An 18960-nucleotide genomic window follows, 5' to 3' on the forward strand; every position below is an offset into this window, starting at 1 on the left:
AGACTGCCCAGGATGCCCTTGACAGAACTTGCTCTTAGGCCAGGCCAACTTTGAGCTTGGTGAGTCTTCTGTGTCAGTCTCAGCAGCAGCTAGATTATAAGCATGTGTTACGATACCTGGTATAATCCCAGCTTCTTACGACATGAGAAGATTTGGTGGCAATTATTTCAGCAGGTCATCGTACAAATCCCTTCAGATCACTGTCCCTGGTTGAAAGGCTAGATCGTATTCCTATGACCTTTTTGTTGTCTGTGGCTATCCCCAGAGGGTAAGGTAGCTGATCACTGGGTAGAAGGAATGTAGCTTTACAAGGAATAAAGTTTTCAGTACATTTTAAATCTTGACTTTGGGTATTTTGCTAGATTTGCCCATCGACTTCATTAAAAAGCAACTCAGATGTAAAACTTTCTTTGCCAAAATGTTGATTAAAATTTCAGATCAAGTTAATGATTTAATAGAATAGGTGACCCAGCATTAGAAACACAGTCTCCTGTTTATATTAAAAAAGAAATTTGGGGCTGGGACAATAGCTCTATAGTAGAGCACCTGCCTAGCACGTATGAGCCACTGGGTCAATCTTCAGCACTGTCAAAAACAAAAGGTGAATTATACTAGTGACCATTATTTAGCCCCTTTTACATTCATAGCTTTGGATATTGATAGTTTGTTTAATGAAAAACCCAAATGATTTCTCTCAAGCCATTTCAGCTCAGTTTTTTAAAAAAACGGTGCATTACTTTACTTAGTATTTTATAAAATGTCTAAGACATGGGTTGTCAGCTTTGAACAACAGTGCTAGCCTGGCCAGCAAGTTGCCGGCTCAGGGCCCATAGCCTTACACTGACACACCTATATATTATTACCGGTTTTGTTTAGACTAAAACTTACCCTCCTGATATCATCTGGATGTGGTTCAAAATCCATATAGAATTTAACTGGTGACTTTGTAACAGCCTCTATGAAACAACCAAACCACAAATTGATTTCAAGGGCAGCAGCCACCGGGCCAGCTCTTTCACAAGTTTACCCGAGTAACAAATAGGCCGTGAGCATGGCTCAGTCAGTCCAGACCCAGGCCCAAGTAAAGGTTGTCTTAGCTACCTTTTGTAATTAAATACATACATGAAGTGCTTGCTGGTGTCTGGCGTATAACAAACATTTCATAAACATGATTTTTTTTATAAGGGGCATGTTAGTGCTGTGATGCTGTGATATGATCTAAGATACAAATCTCCTTTTCTGCTCTCACGAAGGTTGTAAAACATTAGTTGTTTTATTCATGTCTGTGTTGTCTCCTCAGACCACAGGGTCTTAGTTTTGAGAGAGGCCTTGTAAGTCCCTGTTGGAGAGTGTGGCCCTCACATCCCATAGAACAGAAAATAAGGATTAGAGTTAGATTGGTTCCACATCCCCTAGCCCACTGGCAGCAGCACACAGGTGTGTGGGCTGTGCATATGCCAAGGTCTCGCCTCTTCGCGCCACGGCGTGCCTGTGAATACCTCATCACTATTGTATGCACGCCTGGCTGCAGAACACGTTAGCATGTGCACTTTTCCTCATGACAGCTGAAACTAGCTTCAGAAGACGTCAGCAAAGGTTTGTGATTTATGCATGAAAGATAGCCAAAGTTCACTATCTTTGGTGGTATCTGATGACCCACTTGAGGATTTGTACCCCAGGGGCTGTTTTCAACACCAGGAAATTCTTTCTACTAGCTCCTCAGTTATCTATCCCAGCATCACAAACTGCTGAGAGTTACTGCAGTTAAGCATCAGAAAGAAATTTGTAGTGAAATTGTTGACATTCGAGAACCTTGGATTACCTAAGATATTTAGGAGTACCTCCTAGTCTTGCACAGATTGGTGGAAGGATCTGGCAAGACACACAGTCTGCACCCAAATTCAGTGTCCAGTGGTTTTAACTGAAAGGTCTAGTTCCATTAATGAACAGAATTCTTGGCTACTGCCTGACTACACAGAAGACTGTCTGAGAAATGCTGTTCTGTCTGAGCATACTTGATAGGCAAGATGTACTTAAAGAAAAGAGTTTGGACCGGCATTTTAGTTTGTGGGTAAATGTTTGCTTAATAAATGCCCGTCTATTAGAAAGAGCTTGGCCTAAGACTTACTTTATTTTAACATGACAATGTAGTTGTCAAGGAATTACATAAGTTTACCCCACTTCTAACCTTTTGGGGGTTATAGGGTGAACCCTGTAAATGACCAAAAGCCCAAATTAGTATGTGGTCACTCCCAACTCATGCACTGTCCCAACCACCTCAGCCAGCCCAGGCCTCCTTCAGTCTTTCCAAAGCACTGGGACCCAAAAATGTGACCTAGAGCAACCACAAACAGCCAATGAGAAAGGGAAAGTCTCAGCCCCATCGCTCCTCTGAGACATCCTAAATGGAAAGTCATGGGGAAACCCAGCAACTTCCAGCAACTGTGCCCATTTGATGGCTGGTTGGTTAATGTTCTGAGACAAAGCCTTGCTTTGGAGCCCAGGCTGACCTGGAACTGTCAATCCTCCTGCCAGTGGCACTCACGTGCTAGGTGCAATCCCAAGTATAGGAACCACCAATTGGCATGACTGTTATATAACGGTCCTCAGGTTATTCTCAGATGTTTGTGAATGCTCTGTTTTATCTGTTATGGTCTTAACCTTGTACAATGCTTAATTTCTAATAAAATGTCTCATAGATTTGTAGATAGTCTCATCCCTTGGTACATGAAGGTGGCTTTGTCGTGACATGGCACTAAAGCAAGTGCGTCAAGAACCAAAGTCGCATGCAGCGTCTAAATCATGAGCCTCCCAGTCTGTGCATTGGCACCAAACTAAACCCAGAGGGCTGTGACCCAGCGTTCCACAGCTTCCCTCCTCCCTTCCTGCAGGTCTTTCTTCACATTCCTCTTCCTTAATAATGGCTGCCTGGCGTCCCCTGCACTATGACACTCTCTGTTCTTTCTACTCAGCTCTACTCCATCTGTAGCATAACCACTCACACTGTGTGTTTCGCTTTTTTCTTTATTGTCTACCCATCTGCCTATCCGAAAGCGGTGCGGCATGGGCAGGCCGTTCTGAGTGCTTTGCTCTCAGGAACCCTAACACAGTACTTCATCCACAGCAGAGGTTCAGGACATAATCTGTTTAATAAAGTGAATGAAGCACTTTGTGAGTTTAAGCAGGAGAAAGAAGTTGAGAGAGGGAAGAAAAGCTTGTGAAATAGTCCATTTTGGCTATTTACTGCAAAAAATGTTTATAAGATACTGTGGGTTTAATGAAAGAAAAAAGAAAAACAAATTTTGAGGAAACTTCAGAGAACCCATTGATTATAAATAATGCTCTATGACAGACAGAGACTTAAAAAACAAAACACCAACAACTCTCTCTAGCTATTTTGGGGGTTAAGTCAGGGAACCAAACTAATGGCTGTGTTCATGCCTATTACATGATCTACCACTAATCCAGACCCCTGGCCCAAGACATGAGACAGTGATTTTTATTTATTTATTTAGACTTCAATTTATTCCACATTAATCTCATTAATTTGCAAATTTTAGGTTACTGTGTTATTAATATAAAAATTTTCAGCTTCAGGGATAATTTAAACAACAAAGTAGTGCTAATTCCCAAACTCGTCTAGAGTTTCATACTGAAGAGTTGGTATTTCCTGAGCTGGGCTATGGCTAGGAGACCAGAATGTTCTTGCTCCAAGTAGCTAAAACTCACCAAGACACTCCAGTTCCTTTATTATTTACTGGAGTTGCTAACAAAAGCCTGAAGGCAACTTTGGAGATGAAAGCTTCACAGACAATCTCACACTTTAAAAAATTAGAAGGAAAAATCACAATAAAATGCCTAGGTAACTTTTGGCAAATCTATGTCCCCATGTAATCAAACCTCTGTCCTGATGTAAGACATGTCTACTGCCCAAGAGGTTCCTTCATGTCCTGTTTAAATACTTTTCGTACCTTAGGAGCAACTCCTGTGATTTCTGTCACCATGGCCTAGTTTCGTTTTAGAATTTCATCTAATTAGAATAATACATCACATACTTCCTGGTGTTGGCTTATTTTGACTCAAAATAGCATCCCTGAGACTCACCTTCATGACTGTATGTTTTGGTGATTCATTTCTTTTTCTGAATGGTATTCCAGCCTATGAATATTCACAACGTGCTTATCTATGTATAGCCATTCATGAATAAAATCTGCTACATGCAATTATTCATTTCACACTTCTCAGTGGAGTGATGGTCCATAGGGTCAACTGTTTAGAAAACTGCTGACCCAGTTTTCAAACTGATGAAGCCACTTCACAGCAATGCACGAGAGATCTCCACAGCTTTCAAGCATCATAGCATCAGCAGTTTAAATTTTAACCACAGTGGTTACACTGGTTATCTCTCCATGACTGTGATAAAATATCGTCAATCATGCACTTAGAAAGAGGAAAGGTGTATTCTGCCTCACAGTCTGAGAACTTTAAGTTCATGGTCAGTCAGCTCATCCCACCATTTCTGCCCACGTTGGCACATCAGTGGAGGAGAACATAGGCTGGCAAAGCCACTTACTCTGTGATCAGAAAGTTTAAAGAGAAGAGAAGAAAGCAGGACACTGTCCCCTGTGAGAGCATGCTCTTCACAAGCATCAAGCCTCCTCCCAATGGGCTCCAACACCTCCCAGCCTGTGCCACACCAGCAAGGAGCCTTTAACACATGGACCCAAGGTGACGCCCTAAATTCAGGCTGTGCCGTCACTGAGGGACACTGATGCTCTGTGGTGGCTCTATTTTGTAGCACTTTAAGAACGAACTATGTTGGGCATTTTAAATGTACTTACTGGCGATTTTACTTTAGAAGTGCGTGTCAGGCTATTGGCCCACATTTGAAATCAAATTCTTTTCCATGAGTTGTAAGGTTAACGTATTCTGGCTGCAAGTTGTGGATATAAATGTGAGAGAATCGTTTTCTTCCAGTCCCCCCTCTTCTTCGTATCTTTTTAAGAACAGCTAGTTCTAGTGCTGAAAATTTAAATTATATACTTTTACGGCTTAGTGATTTTCATGCTTGTCATTAAAGACTGTCCATTCCAACGGTAGGACTGTTTTCTTACACTTTCATCTAGAAACTTTATACACTCAGCTTTTGTGTTTCAGGCTCGTCCCATCTCAAACTAGCTTTAGTGGAAAATATGTTTTGAAATTCATTTTTAGTAATATGTTTTTATATTTGTTATAGACAAGATTGCCTTTTATTCTATCAGAATTATTGGGGTGTTTGTCAAAAAAAAACCAATGTGTGCGGTTGGTGAAATGGCACAGGGGATAAAGGCACTTGCTGCCAAGCATGATGACTCGAGTTCAATCCAACCACATGGTAGAAGAAGAAAAGCGATGCCCCATGGCACATGCATGTCTGTGCTCACACACATGCACATACACTAGACAAATATATTCATTGTAAATATTCAATTCTGTCCCAAGAATTGATTTTTTTCTATCTTTAAACCATTATTATACCATCTGAAAAGCCGGAATTAGAAGTTGTCAACTTCAGTTGTCTTCTTCGAGATTTATTAACAATTCCAGGTCCTTTACATTTTCCAGCTTGTCAAATAAAAAAAGAAAAGTTTCATGGAATTGCAATGAGGAAGCCTTGATCCCACAGATCAGTGTGGGGAAGGTTAACTCCCTAATAACATCAAGCCTTCCAACTCATGAGTTCCGGATTCTCTCCCTCGCCCTCTCTCCCTCTCTCTCTCTCTCTCTCTCTCTCTCTCTCTCTCTCTCTCACACACACACACACACACACACAGTGAGAGTGAGAGAGAGACCTATGAGCCACACCTTGCTTTTTATGTGGGCACTAGGTCTGAACTCAGTCCTCATGCTTTCAAAGCAAACACAGCTGTGTCTCCAGTCTCCAAGGACAGATATTGTCTCATAATTCAGTGCTCTGTTGCTCCTATAATCAATGTTTATTTGAACAGGCTTTATACCTAGTTTGTTCATGTAATCTTCACATATATTTAAACATATATACACTTAAATATATATTAAAATTTAGTTTTATGTGTTGACTTGATATTCTTGATTTTCTCTGGGGTTTTTCTATCAGTCATCTCTAAGTAAAGGCACTTTAAATTCTTTCTAATGTGTAAGCCTTCTAAAAAAAACTTTTATTTCTCCTAAAGAAACTTAGTACACTAGCTGGAGTCTTTGGCATGCTGGCTAGAAGTGGTAATAGCGAGAGCCCTCAGTTCTTCAGAAGGCAAAGCCTTTGTGTTCTCCTACTCAGTGGCATTAGATGTTGCTTACCTTATAAATGTTCTGCTATCATCAAGTTAAGAAAGCTCACTCCTAAGTCTAAATATTTTGATTTTCATTTACCAACTAGTGTTAAGAAGATTATCAACTTCACTGTTTTCCAAGAAAGAGCTTCTGAGAACCAAGGATGAACACCCTGCTTCTTTCTTTCTTTCTTTCTTTCTTTCTTTCTTTCTTTCTTTCTTTCTTTCTTTCTTTCTTTCTTTCTTTCTTTCTTTCTTTTTCTTTCTCTCTCTCTCTCTTCTCTAAGATTTTATTTATTTAATATAGAACTCTATCTGCATGTACACATGCACGCCAGAAGAGGGCACCAGATCTCAGTACAGATGGTTGTGAGCCACCATGTAGTTGTCAGAACTTGAACTCAGGACCTCTGGAAGAGCAGACATGTTCTTAACTGCTGAGCCCGTAACTTTATTCTTAAGACTAGAAAAACAAACTACATTTTTTTCTTTAGTTTTCTAAAATATGCCTTCAAATATGTAATAAATATGACCTTAGGCAACTGTGGCTCTTTTTTAATGTGGTAAAATATGCTTGCTATAAAGTCAATCCTTGTGGCAATCATTTATTCCAGAAGAATTAATGATATCGATATTGCTGTTGAGCCCACCTCCAAGACTCTTTTTACCTCACAAAATTGAAACTGTATCACTAAGCCATCACTTATAACTACCACCCATCAGGGAAGTTTACTAAGGTAAGGATTCTTACGATAGGTACAAGCTTGAACACAAGAGCTGAATAGTTTTCAGGCATAAAGCTTTTCCCTTTGCCAATTCTTTAAAAGCAGACCATATCTATCTTTACCAATTCATGGCAACACATGCTGCTGGACCGCAAAGGAAGGTACCAATCTGTTTGGAGACCCATAGCATTGTTACGTGACAGCATCACCTGAGGGAATTAACATGTTTATAACACATGGTGACTCTTCACACAGTGTGTTTATTCCATTTACTTCATAGGTCCCTTAGGTAATAAGTGAGTGCATTCCTACATAGCTACAGGAAACATTTGAAGGGAATAGGACATCCACAGTAATCCAAATGTAAGGGGTATATGTAAAATATAGTTGAAAAATTAGATTAGCTCTTAAGATCTAATTCATCAGAAAACCCACATTTAAAATCAACCTTGGGAGAAAAACATGTTTGCATTCTTAGTGTCTGAACCTCATCTATTCCATATAGGTATTCATTAAAATGTGTTGATTATAAATTAAAGGCTGAGGGTGTTGGCTTATATTTTTTAATACATTTTTTTTCTTGTATTGAAAATAGATTTTTCAAAAGTATATTCTCTTTTTTGGTTAATAGCATTTATATTTCTATAAAATGACTGTTTTTTCTTCAATGTCATAAACATGCATTTAATTTCTTTTTTGCAGATATTATTATTGTCACTAATTACAATTTATTCAAGTTGTATCCCAACTGTAGCCCCCTCCCTCATCTCCTCCCTATCACACCCTCCCTTTCTTTTCTTCCCCTATGCCCCTCCCCTAGTCCACTACTAGGGGAGGTCCTCCTCTCCTTCAGTTTGACCCTAGTCTACCAGGTCCCATCAGGACTGGTTGCATTGTCTCCTCTGTGGTATGGAAAGGCTGCTCCCCCACCCCCCAGCAGAGAGGTGATCACAGAGGCTGTTACTGAGTTCATGCCAGCCAAACAATATATTCTGATTACGATTTTCTCTCCCCCAACATCCCCTATACCTCCCTTCCCATAGAAATCTACACCCTTTTCTGTTTCTCATTAGAAAGTGAACAGACATCTTAGGATATCTTTCAATTCCTGACTCTCAGGAAACTGCTTTGAATAAGGCATATTGAGAATAAAGCACATATGAAAATTGCCAAATAAATATAATACATACTTGTGTTAAAGAACACAAATATTTGTCCCTATTTCTTTCGCAGAATTTCACAAAGCTTTGAATTTCCAAGGGACATTCCTTGTGAATGTGAATGAAATGGCCAATTAGACCTTAGATATTTTTAGAGTAGGGCTGGCCACATCAAGAAGACTAAGCCTATGAATGGAGGCTAAACTATTCAGCTCCTGCCCACCAAAGGCATTTAGAGAAGAGCTGGTAACTGAGCTCAATCACATGACCAGTGACATCATCAATCATTTCTACACAATGTAACTCATATAAAAACTTCAGACACTGATCCGTGGAGTCTTCTGGCTGATGAATCTATCAACACATGGGAGTAGGGCACAGGGTCACTCTATGGAGACCAGCTCTGGTGCTCATGATCCCCTAGACCTTTCGCCTCTTACCTGGTCAATAGTCTGAACCCTCTGTAATGAAATGGTGATCACAAATAGAGTTACATGGAATTCTGTGAACCATCCCATTGAATTGTCAATTAGGGAAAGTGTTGGGACGTTTTGGACTTGCGGTTGAGCTTGCAGAGGCACAAGCAGCTTCCAGACTCCTGAAACTGGTGATGGGTGTCTGAAATGGGGCATCCTTGTGAGATTATGTGACCAACTTGTGGAGTCTTTGCTAAGTCTCAGTAGTGTCAAAATTGGATTGAACCACAAGAATTGGTGTCAGAAAACTGTTATCAAAATACACAGAGGAAATCAAAAGGTCTTCCAAGGCATTTTAAATGCTTGTGGAAAAGTTTCTTTGATATGAACCTGTGGAAAAGATCAAATATTGTAACACTAAGATATACACTTTGTAAAACAGTTATATAGAACAGAACTAACATTTAAATATCCCTTATTTTGTGACCTTGGGGAAAATCATTTAACCTTGGGGAGTCTTTCTACACATTTTAAAAATGAGGTAATTATCCTGGGTTTTAGTAGACCATTTTATGTGTCAATGTGGCTGCGCCTTTGTACCAAGATAGCTGGCCAACATAAGTGATATTCAGTGACTTTGAGAGGTATGGTTAAGGAAGCAGTTCCCCACAATGTGAGCGCGCTTCCCCCAGTCAGCTCAAAGCCTGAATAAAACAAAAGCTTGTCCTCCCCTAAGAAAAAAGGAACAGGCATCAACAGGAACATTGTCAGTCTCTGGGCTTAAACTCATACCTCAACTCGCCGTCATCCGTAATTCTCCTCTCTTTCACCCTGACTAGTGTACTATTTTCTGTTTCTTGCATGCGCTAGATGAGAACATACATGAAGCCACGTATAAATTTGAAAGCACTAGAAAACACAAGAATGGTTGTTTGCTTGGCTATGTAATTCATAATGAACATCCCAGATATAAGCATTAATAATATTCAGTGTGGTCAATGTTCCAGATAAAAAGGATTGAAAATAGCAAAGAAAAAGCTGTAAGATAAAAGGAATTAGAAAGATGCTAAATTTATGGTTTGGACAAATGTAGTATCTGTGCCATTGAGAGCAAACTCAGGGTGGACAGGAAACTGTAGCTTAATTGGTTTAGCTAATTTATCCACCCAGTACCTGACACAACACTTTGCCCAGTTGTTGCCCAAATAGTCAAAGAACAAATAACTTTCATCTATGCAATCAGCCAAAGTAGTCATAGAAAGATCAAAATACCAGAGTGAAAATACAATACATTAGCACACTGAATGGAGGGCCAGAAAGACAATGTGTACTAGAGCTGGCTGTGCTTCAGCAGAGTTACATATTAATAAACCATAGTCCATATGGTAGACGAGAGCAAGAAGATCATCTTGCCTGAACGAAGCCAAAGGCATGAACTCAGGAAGCTGGTGTATCCCGAGTTCCAGTCCATAGCCTGGCATCACTTTCTAAGACAGTGAATGGCTTTGCCTCCTTGGACCTTTGCTGAACTTTACCTAATAGCAAGGTGCAAATATAGCTTTGGGGGAGAGAAACCATTGCTACCACACTGAATGAGCACCTTTAAACTCCGAGGCTGCAATAAATGTGAACTTGTCGATTCTAGGAACTGGGATGCCATTTAGCAGTGTCAGTTCAGACCTCTGGATGACATCCCGTGTGGCACTCAATGGCTAGTCTGGAGCTCATTAGCATGCCTCACAAATTTATGGATTGTGGGTTTCGTGGGCAGATATTTTGAGACTTGGCCACAGAAGAATGTGGTTGCTTTCAAAACATTCTGAGCAAGGAGCTTGAGGCTGGGAAAACAGGAGCAGGCTGCTTGCCTTCTTGGTATTTTGGGAGGTATGTCATCATAATGATATTTCCAGGCTCCTCTGGATATGGTCAGTAAAGAAGAAACCATCAAGACAGCCTCCCTTAAATTAAAACAACAGTGGGATATTATTTTCTCCTTATAAAATTGGAAACAAAATTGAAAACTAATGCCCAGTATTACTGAGATCATATCCTTTATTACTGGAAGGTGGAAAACCACTTAGCCAGAAAAAAAAAGTTTAAAAATTGCATAATCTTTAGAACATATCATTCTCTAAGAATTTGTCTTGTGAAAATAATTGTCTGTGCAAAGATCTGACTATTAATTTATATTTAACGGTATTAATTTTAGTGAAAAATGTCTAACATTGACCACTAAAAATAACTTTGTAGAAGACATAATGACATGAGAATTTGGCCATCATAAATTGTTATTTAAAAGGCGGTTTACAGAGTACTATGTGCCAAGTCTAGTTTTTTATTTTAAAAAGCAAGCAAAATAACAACCCCAAGCATGAACACTGAAGAAAAAGCTAGACTTCCTATTAAAATATTCATAGCAGCCCTCTTTAGGTAGAAAGTTACAGGCATTTTAAAACTCACTTCTTTAGGCTCCTCTCAGCAAGTTTTCTATTATAAATATTACAAATGAATGAGGGGCGCTGAGGCTTTAAATATTTTAAATAAACAAAGAACAGCAAATAAACACATAGAGAAAGCTATGATAAACTAAGGTTTTTCTAATACACATGAGCAATGTGCACAGTACTATATCCAAGGCTGTCTGTTCAAAACCATTTCAACCCAGATGTGCAGCATGCTCTGAGAGGTTTACCCTGAAGTCATTCTGCAGGAATCATCCCCTATCCACGCTATCCTAAGCCCTGTGTGGCATGAGGTCGCTCGGCTCAGCTCAGGGTTCTTGCAGGGAGGTGTCGTGAGACATTCCCCAAATGTTAGCACATGGATGTCACCTTGAGTGTGGGAGGTTCTGGCTCATTAGCTGCTACTCACCGCTAGAGTGGAATCCAAAGCTGGGTCTACAGGGAAATAAATGAGAAGCTCATGCGCCATGTATCCTAGCTCTATGACAGGCTGTCAAGAAGTTAGGTTTGTTTGAAAAGTTCTTAACCTCTGAGGCAGGGGATGGGGTGGGGCATGAGGGTGGTAGGGGTGGGTGCTGATGTCCTCAGCACTCAGCCTTTCCCACAAACGTCCTCTGCTGCCCTTAACTGTGCACTGGGGTAATAGTTGGTCTATTCATGTCACTCATCTGCTGGTTGGGTAATCAATCTGAAATGCTTTTAAAGATGAATCATGGAAAGCTGTGAAGTGTGGAGTATAGATGTCCATCAAGTAAAATCCCACACTGACTGTTTCAGATCCTTTTGGACTATAAAAAACGAGCGTCAACATGTGTGTTTTCCACAAATGAGCGAGTCGGAGGCCCCCCACAAAGCTAGATTTAAACAGAGTTCCCACCAGTTGTAGGACAAGGGGAGTGGTGCCAGTCTAGCTCAGCTGCTCTCTGACAAATTTCAGAGTAGCCAAGTCAGCCCTGCCCCAATGGGTGTTTTCAGTCACACACACACACACACACACACACTCTATCACGGTCTACACAACTGAGATGTTTCTCAGCAATGTGTATTCTTGATAGTCTTCTGACTATCCTTTAAATCAACAGGGAGTCCACGTTAACCCACTTCCTCCGAGTTTAAAGGGCATTTTATAGCCAGAGCTCCCGGGTGCCTCACCAGTCCACCCTTTTCCCAGACATGCAAACGGCCAGAAAGTCTCACAACACAGGACCCGCCGGACTGTCTAGACCCACCTTGCTGTTGCTGGTCCTCCTGCACCTTCAGCTGACCGGGACACACACCGGAGAACTGGCTGCCGTCTTTCCTCTGTGTTGTCGACATGGTACCAACAACCTGACTGGGGCTCGGGAATCACTGGGGCATTTTGTCTCAGCCAGTCATCTTAAGACTTATCTGCAGAAGTCTCTGGGAAAGAACACAGAGGCACACGCAGCTCTCGCCTTGCATGTAAAACATTTACTCCTTGAAGAACATGCCAGAGTTCCTCCTGGCTGAGAATCCTGCAGTAAATATTTACCAGTGTTGCACCTTTTCCCTACAAAAATGCCAACTTAATTTGGCTGGAAACTTAATTCTTCGTTTCAAAGCATTCTGAAGCTTTTTCCTCTTAGAATGTAGAATTTCTACAAAGAAGCTATCTCTCTCGATCAGTTTTTAAGCATTTTTGATCCCTTTACTGGATGTGAAGCCCAGTCCCTCCAGTAGAGCGAGGACTGCTAGAGAGATGTACAAGCAAAGGGGGAAAGTACTGCAGGGTTAAATCAAGGTTTCCTTGCCTGGTTGGAGTTTACCCCTGTGACAGCCGGACGTGCACAGTTCTTAAGGGAGGCTGGAAGCGGGAGGAGACCAGTGAAGTAGCTGATTAGCATAAAGAGGCAGGCAAGACGGCCTTTGATTGCTTTAAGGTAGAGACGGAAGCAGGGGCTGTAAAGACGCCCTGACCGCGCGGTAATTAACCACCTTCCTTCTGCAGCGCTGTCTTTAAAGCACAAGCCCATGGCAGGGCTTGAACGGCGTGGATATTCTCGGGCACATGTGAAATGGAAAAGGTACAGCTGGGGCTGGTCATGAGCTCATGGAAAAGTACTGCTGGAACTGCCGGATCCTGTAAACAGCTCTGAGGCTTCACAGGAGAGGACAGTTATGGGGCCGGGACAACTATTTTAGAGTTCTGCAAGAAAAGGAAACACACGGAGCGCTACCCAGAAACTTACCTTTGCTTCTCAGGACAGTCTCCTCTGCTGCCACTGGGTTGAAGGACAAGGCTGCTTGCCAGTCCATTACTATTGGAAACCAGACCCCAAACACCTTAGATTCAAAAAAGTCACAATGAATACCGTAGGCCCTGCTCTGCAGCCTCCACTTCTTGCAGAGTCCGAATGTACGCAGAATTGAGCCGGAGCTGTCTGGAGGCTGAGGCTCTCTGCTCATATTTGGAAACTCGTATTAAATACCCTAATAAGGTTGCCTCTTTGGGATATCTGGGGGTGGGGGTGGGGGTGTGTCTTTTGCTGCTGTTTTGTTTCTTCATGCTGAGGCAATTTGCAATTTCCCAAGCATATTTTGGTTTCTGAAAATGCATGAAATGTATGTATGATTTCTCTTTTTTAACTCCTGTGACTAATTACAATGAAATGTTTGTATTACATTTTGTTTTCTATTTCATGGAACTATCATAAAGACTAGACTTGAAGATGTAGATTCCCAGACTCAACTGCACCGTCTGAGATCTAAGGTTAACTATGGACTCTACACACACACACACACACACACACATACATACATCCCCACACATGTGTGAGTGCACACAATCACATACATAGCACACCCACACACTTGTACTTCTTAGTCTCTGTTCCAAAGAAGCAAAGGCTTTTTACACAGAGCTGGTTTCTCCTTCTTTGATGGACTACACCTTTCCTGAAGGCCTGTCTCAAGTGCATGGTGTTAGAGACCAGGACCGATGCCTGAGGAGCCTCACGCCCCCGTCTGCTTTGGGCACCCTTTAGCTCATGGGTGCAGTCCTGGTCAGTGGCCCTGTGCTTGATCATCTGCACCCAGAGGACACCTGAGTTCTTTCCGTGAGTGTTGTTTCGCTTCCACTCTTGTACGATTGGGTTTTCTAGGCTCCTCTGCAATGAGTCCAGAGCATGGCTGAATTCTATATGTGACAGGAGTGAATAAGGCATATCCAAGGTACAGACTGGGCATTTCCTTCGCAACCACCTTTTACTCATTTTTTTAAAAATAAACACCCACCAAGTTACTTCATAACAACCATGCTTTACTGCACTTTTTGATTGTAAGGAAAAAGCAAGACATTGGAATGACAGAATTGCTAAAGTCAAAAAATAGGTGACTAATCATTGTCACTTTTATTTACAATTTGATTAAAAAGACATTGTGATCTCATAAAAATCATCTTCTTTTTCTGTTATCCCTCACTTCAGAAAAACACTGATTGTGTTAGGGAGGGATTGGGGGAGTGGGCATGGGTGTGTGCGCATGCCCATGTGTGCATTGTGGAGGCCAGAGCTTGATTTCAAGTGACTTCTCTCATCACTGTCCACCTTATACTTTGGGACAGGCCTCTTACTGAGTCTTAAGCTCTCTGCATGGCAGCGAGACTCGCTGGCCAGCAAGCCACAGGGTTCCGCCTGTCTCTGGCACCAGGACTGACAGGGCAGGACCAGGTGGAGATCCAAACTGAAGCTGAAAGTTTGTACGGTGTGCACTTTACCCACGGAGCAGTCTCCCAGATCCCCACGGACTTTCTTGTTTGGGCTCTTCCTTCCCTATCCTATCCTTTCTTCTTCCTGGAAACCTGCATCTTTGTGCTGTGGAATGGTGTGCTGTTACAGGTGTGCAGCCTGTCAGCTGCCATTCTCAGGGGAGATATTTGGAAATTTGGTATCTTATGATTAAAGTTGACAATTCAGTTGAACAACCTAAATACCAGAAAATTCTTTCTTCTCAGTTGAAGCATACTTACAAAGCAAAAATACATGCATTTAGCATTAGTCCTCAAGCAAGTTACTTGCTTAATTCGTAGCTTGCCTTGTTTCAAATATACCTGTAATATCAAGTCTATGGGCAAATTGTTAGTTTTCGTTTGGTTTTGAGAATGTCTACAATAAGTTTTGACCACATCTACCTCTTCCATACTCACCAAACTTGTCCTCTTTTTTTTTTTTTTCCCATCAAATCCTGTACTGTGCTGCAGTCCACACTACTGAATGCGTGGCTTTCCAATGCATCATGGTCAGCCAAGCGGTAGTAACACTCTTGATAAAAGTCGATTCCCCCTCCCCCAGCAGCCACCACCTGCCAGCGGTTCATTTGCTGTGACTGGAACTTCGTGCCCACCTTCCCCTTCAGCGCTGGGCTTTGGCCCCGCTTGAGGTTACTCCGCTGTGAGTTTCTATGTGTGCCTGCCCCGTTCTGTCCCGAAGACACTTTCCCAGCATTCATTCACCACCTCTGGCTCTTACAGTCTTTGATGGAAGGTGTTACGTGGACCAAAAGCGACAGTGTGGCATTTATCATTTTCATCCTTGAAGGATAGGATAAAAGACCCCTAACAGATTGTAAGAATGAGAGCTGGAGAATTTGGTCTAGTCTCAATATGATCTCAAAACTATAGGGATGTTTAAAAGGCTATTATAGCTCAGGAATAATGAATTACTTCAGTCTTTCTCTTGATTTCAAGAAACAGAACCCTTGTTCCTTTATGTAAGCTAATAGTAGCCCCACCCCCAACACACACACACACACACACACACACACACACACACACACAAAGAGAGAGAACATTCATATAGTGAACAAAGATGTTGTGGGAGATAATTCTGAATTTCAAGGTTTTACAGTGGCAAATACTATATAAGAAAGCAGCCATAAGAGCGAGCTGTGTCAGCCAGGCTGTGGTGGTGAGTGGAGCACCCCTCTGATCCCACACTCTGTCAGGAGACAGAGGCAAGCAGATCTCTATGAGTCTGAGGCCAGCCTGCTTTACAGAGTAAGTTCCAGGACAGCCAGACCTACATAGAGAAACCCTGCCTCAAAAAACAAAACAGCAACAAAAAGGGCTGTGTTTGGATAGAGTTATGTTATTCTAAGGTACTCTAAGATTTTAGCAAATAGAGCTTCCTCAGTAATTCAGCTGGCTGGAGTCCCACTGTTATCATCCGGGAAAACATTTACTAGACACTGTTTTACTTGAATACCTGTTATCCAGGAGCTCGGAAGGCTTCACTGGTACTGCTCTGACCTGCCTATTTATGAAGGGGGCTCAGTCTTCGGAAATCTCTAATCCATAGAACAGAGTCATTTGGGTCCTGGGTATCAAAAGCTGCATCTCTATGGACACTGTGCCGCAGGGCAGGGCAGTTCAGAGGAAAGTCTGTTCTTTAGCTGGTGAGCCCTAAATCTGGTTGCTGCAGGGCTCCCTCTGGAGGTCAGCGGGACCCAGGGGTGTTGAGCTGAGAATCACCTCACCCTCAGTGTACCTTCTCAGGATCACAGGTCGAGTGTTTGTGAGTTTAGGAAATGTTCATAGTCTGTATTTGCAGAGGTGGGAAAGCTCCCTGGTCAGCCTCCTGTCCGTGAAATTTAGTTGCTGTGTGGTGGGATTTAATCTCCTATAGCTTTACATTTTGTTTTTGATTAAAGTCAAAATAAAACAAAGTAAAACCTGACATCAAGAGAGAATAAAAGCTGCTTTATTTTTATTGTTTTAGAGAAAAATACATTGATTCTGGTTCTATAAGGTCTACCTTCCAGGAAGGATAAGCTTATCTCTGGAGTCTGAGTATTGCATACAGGAGCTGGAGTCCAATGATACCAAGATGAATGAATGGCTTTCGACAGAACAGAGCTCTTTAAAAGTAAGTATGCAAACAAACATTCATAGAATCAAACTTTTATTACCCCATTTAAGTTTTCATTAATAAGAATAAGTGCTAACAAATCATGTCTTTCCTCCCATTATAACTACTTTTCGTAGTGGGTAATTTGGCTTTGGGGAGTCCATGTATTCCTTCCTATTCTATCTCTAGTTCTCCTCAGACTCAGTTTCTTTTTGTTTTCCTTTTCTTTCAGGATTTATTTATTTATTATTTATACACCATTCTGTCTGCATGTGTGCCTTTGCATCAGAAGAAGACACCAGATCTCACTATAGATGGTTTTGTGAGCCACCATGTGGTTGCTGCTAATTGAACTCAGGACCTCTGGAAGAACAGCCAGTGCTTTTAACCTCTGAACCATCTCTTTAGCCGGCAGACTCAGTTTCTTTTATGACAGCTATGTTGATTTTAGAATGATTTTGATGTATTAAAGATGAAATTAATTTGCATTTCTCTGGTGGCTACTGTGGTTTTTCATATCCATATTGGCCATTTGTATTCCATCTTTTGATAATGTTTCATCAGCTCATTTATTGATTGGGTTGTTTCACTCTTGCTGTTTAGTTATTTTGAGTTCTTTGTTTTAGATACTAATTCTAGATACTAATCCTTTATCAGATGTACAGATAGTAAAGATTTTTCTCCCGTTCTTCAGGTTGCCTCTTGATTCAATTAACTATTTCCTTTGCTGTGCAAAAGGAAAATTATGATTTCACCTCACTCCAGTCAGAATGGCAGTGTTTGAGAAAGCAGACAACACATGCTGGCAAGTTGTGGGCAAAAGAAACCAGGGTATATTGCTGGTGGGAATGTAAACTGGTTCAGCCACTGTGTAAGTCATATGTAAGTTCCATAAGTAAGTTCCTCAAAAACTGAAAATAGATCTATCACGTGACCCAGGTATTCCATTCCTGGGTATTTACCCAAAGGACACCAAGTTAACATATCTCTACTTATACACTGGTATTTATTGTAGCATTATTCACAATAACTAAGTGACAGAAACAAGTTATGTGCTAAACAACAAAAGAAAGGATAAAGAAAATATGAAATATAATATAGACTGTTAAGTCACCCTAACTAAGACATATATATGTCTTTTTATATGTGTATTTATATATGTGTGTATACATACGTATAAAAGCTTAAAATGCTTTGTCTAGCTACCTAGATAAAATACACTTGGAACAAAATTGGTTATGTTTAGCTGGTCAAAATGATGTAATGCTGCCCCCACCCTCACTTCCTACACCTGGTTATCTGGTTGTTACCTGGTTATGGCTTTTTATACAAAAAAGCCTGCCTTCGAAACAGACCAGTGACACTTTCTGGCTCCCGAGACCAGATGTGGCATTGGCTGGTGAGTTTTTGTTCAGTGTTCAATGAACTTCCATCAGTCTGAGTCTGGTGTTTGAGTGGTCAGTATGTGTCTATTCCTGAACCCATAGCACACACACATATGTCAGAGTTCTTCAAGGTTTTGGCCATAGTCATTTATTTAATTTTCTTAAATTTGTTTAAGTGTGAGGAGACATATATATGTGTACACATGTATGTATATATATATGTTTGTGTCTGTGCATCTCTCTCTGTATATATATGTATATATATATGTACATTTTGTTCCAAGTGTATTGTATCTAGACAAAGCATTTTAAGCTGATATATATACATATATATTATATATGTATATATACATACATATATAATATTTATATATTATTTTATATATAATATATAATATATAAATATGTATGTATATATAATATATATACATACATATATATATGTCTTAGGGTTACCTAATAATATATATAGATATATAGAGAGAAGCATTTTACATATATATAATATATATACATATATACAGCCCAGGGATGGCAATACTCACAATGGGCTGGGCCCTCCCCAAATGATCACTAATTGAGAAAATACCCTACAGCTCTCATGGAAGCATTTCCTCAACTGAGACTCCTTCCTCTCTGATGAGCTTGTGTCAAGTTG

General features: G+C 40.9%; 1 protein-coding gene and 1 long non-coding RNA gene across 5 annotated transcripts in view; one reads left to right on the forward strand and one right to left on the reverse strand.

The window, feature by feature from the left end:
* Ranbp3l (RAN binding protein 3 like) overlaps positions 1 to 13403 on the reverse strand; it is a 51384-nt gene extending 37981 nt beyond the window's left edge. For 3 of the 4 annotated variants that reach the window (XM_060380481.1, XM_060380482.1, XM_060380479.1), the window contains exon 1: positions 12283 to 12828. In XM_060380481.1, the coding sequence (XP_060236464.1) occupies positions 12283 to 12370 (88 nt within the window). In that variant the 5' untranslated portion in view covers positions 12371 to 12828. Of the gene's footprint in view, positions 1 to 12282; positions 12829 to 13263 lie in introns of those variants that run through there. The other variant, XM_060380480.1, reaches the window with a different exon arrangement.
* Positions 13404 to 13459: 56 nt separating this feature from the next.
* Positions 13460 to 17882, forward strand: LOC132653128 (uncharacterized). Its single transcript, XR_009590847.1, has 3 exons — positions 13460 to 14130; positions 16789 to 16935; positions 17150 to 17882. It is a non-coding gene; the product is annotated as an uncharacterized LOC132653128 (long non-coding RNA).
* The last annotated feature ends 1078 nt before the right edge of the window (positions 17883 to 18960 follow it).

Source organism: Meriones unguiculatus, chromosome 3 (assembly GCF_030254825.1).
Source record: "Meriones unguiculatus strain TT.TT164.6M chromosome 3, Bangor_MerUng_6.1, whole genome shotgun sequence".
In the NCBI taxonomy this organism is placed as follows: Eukaryota; Metazoa; Chordata; class Mammalia; order Rodentia; family Muridae; genus Meriones; species Meriones unguiculatus.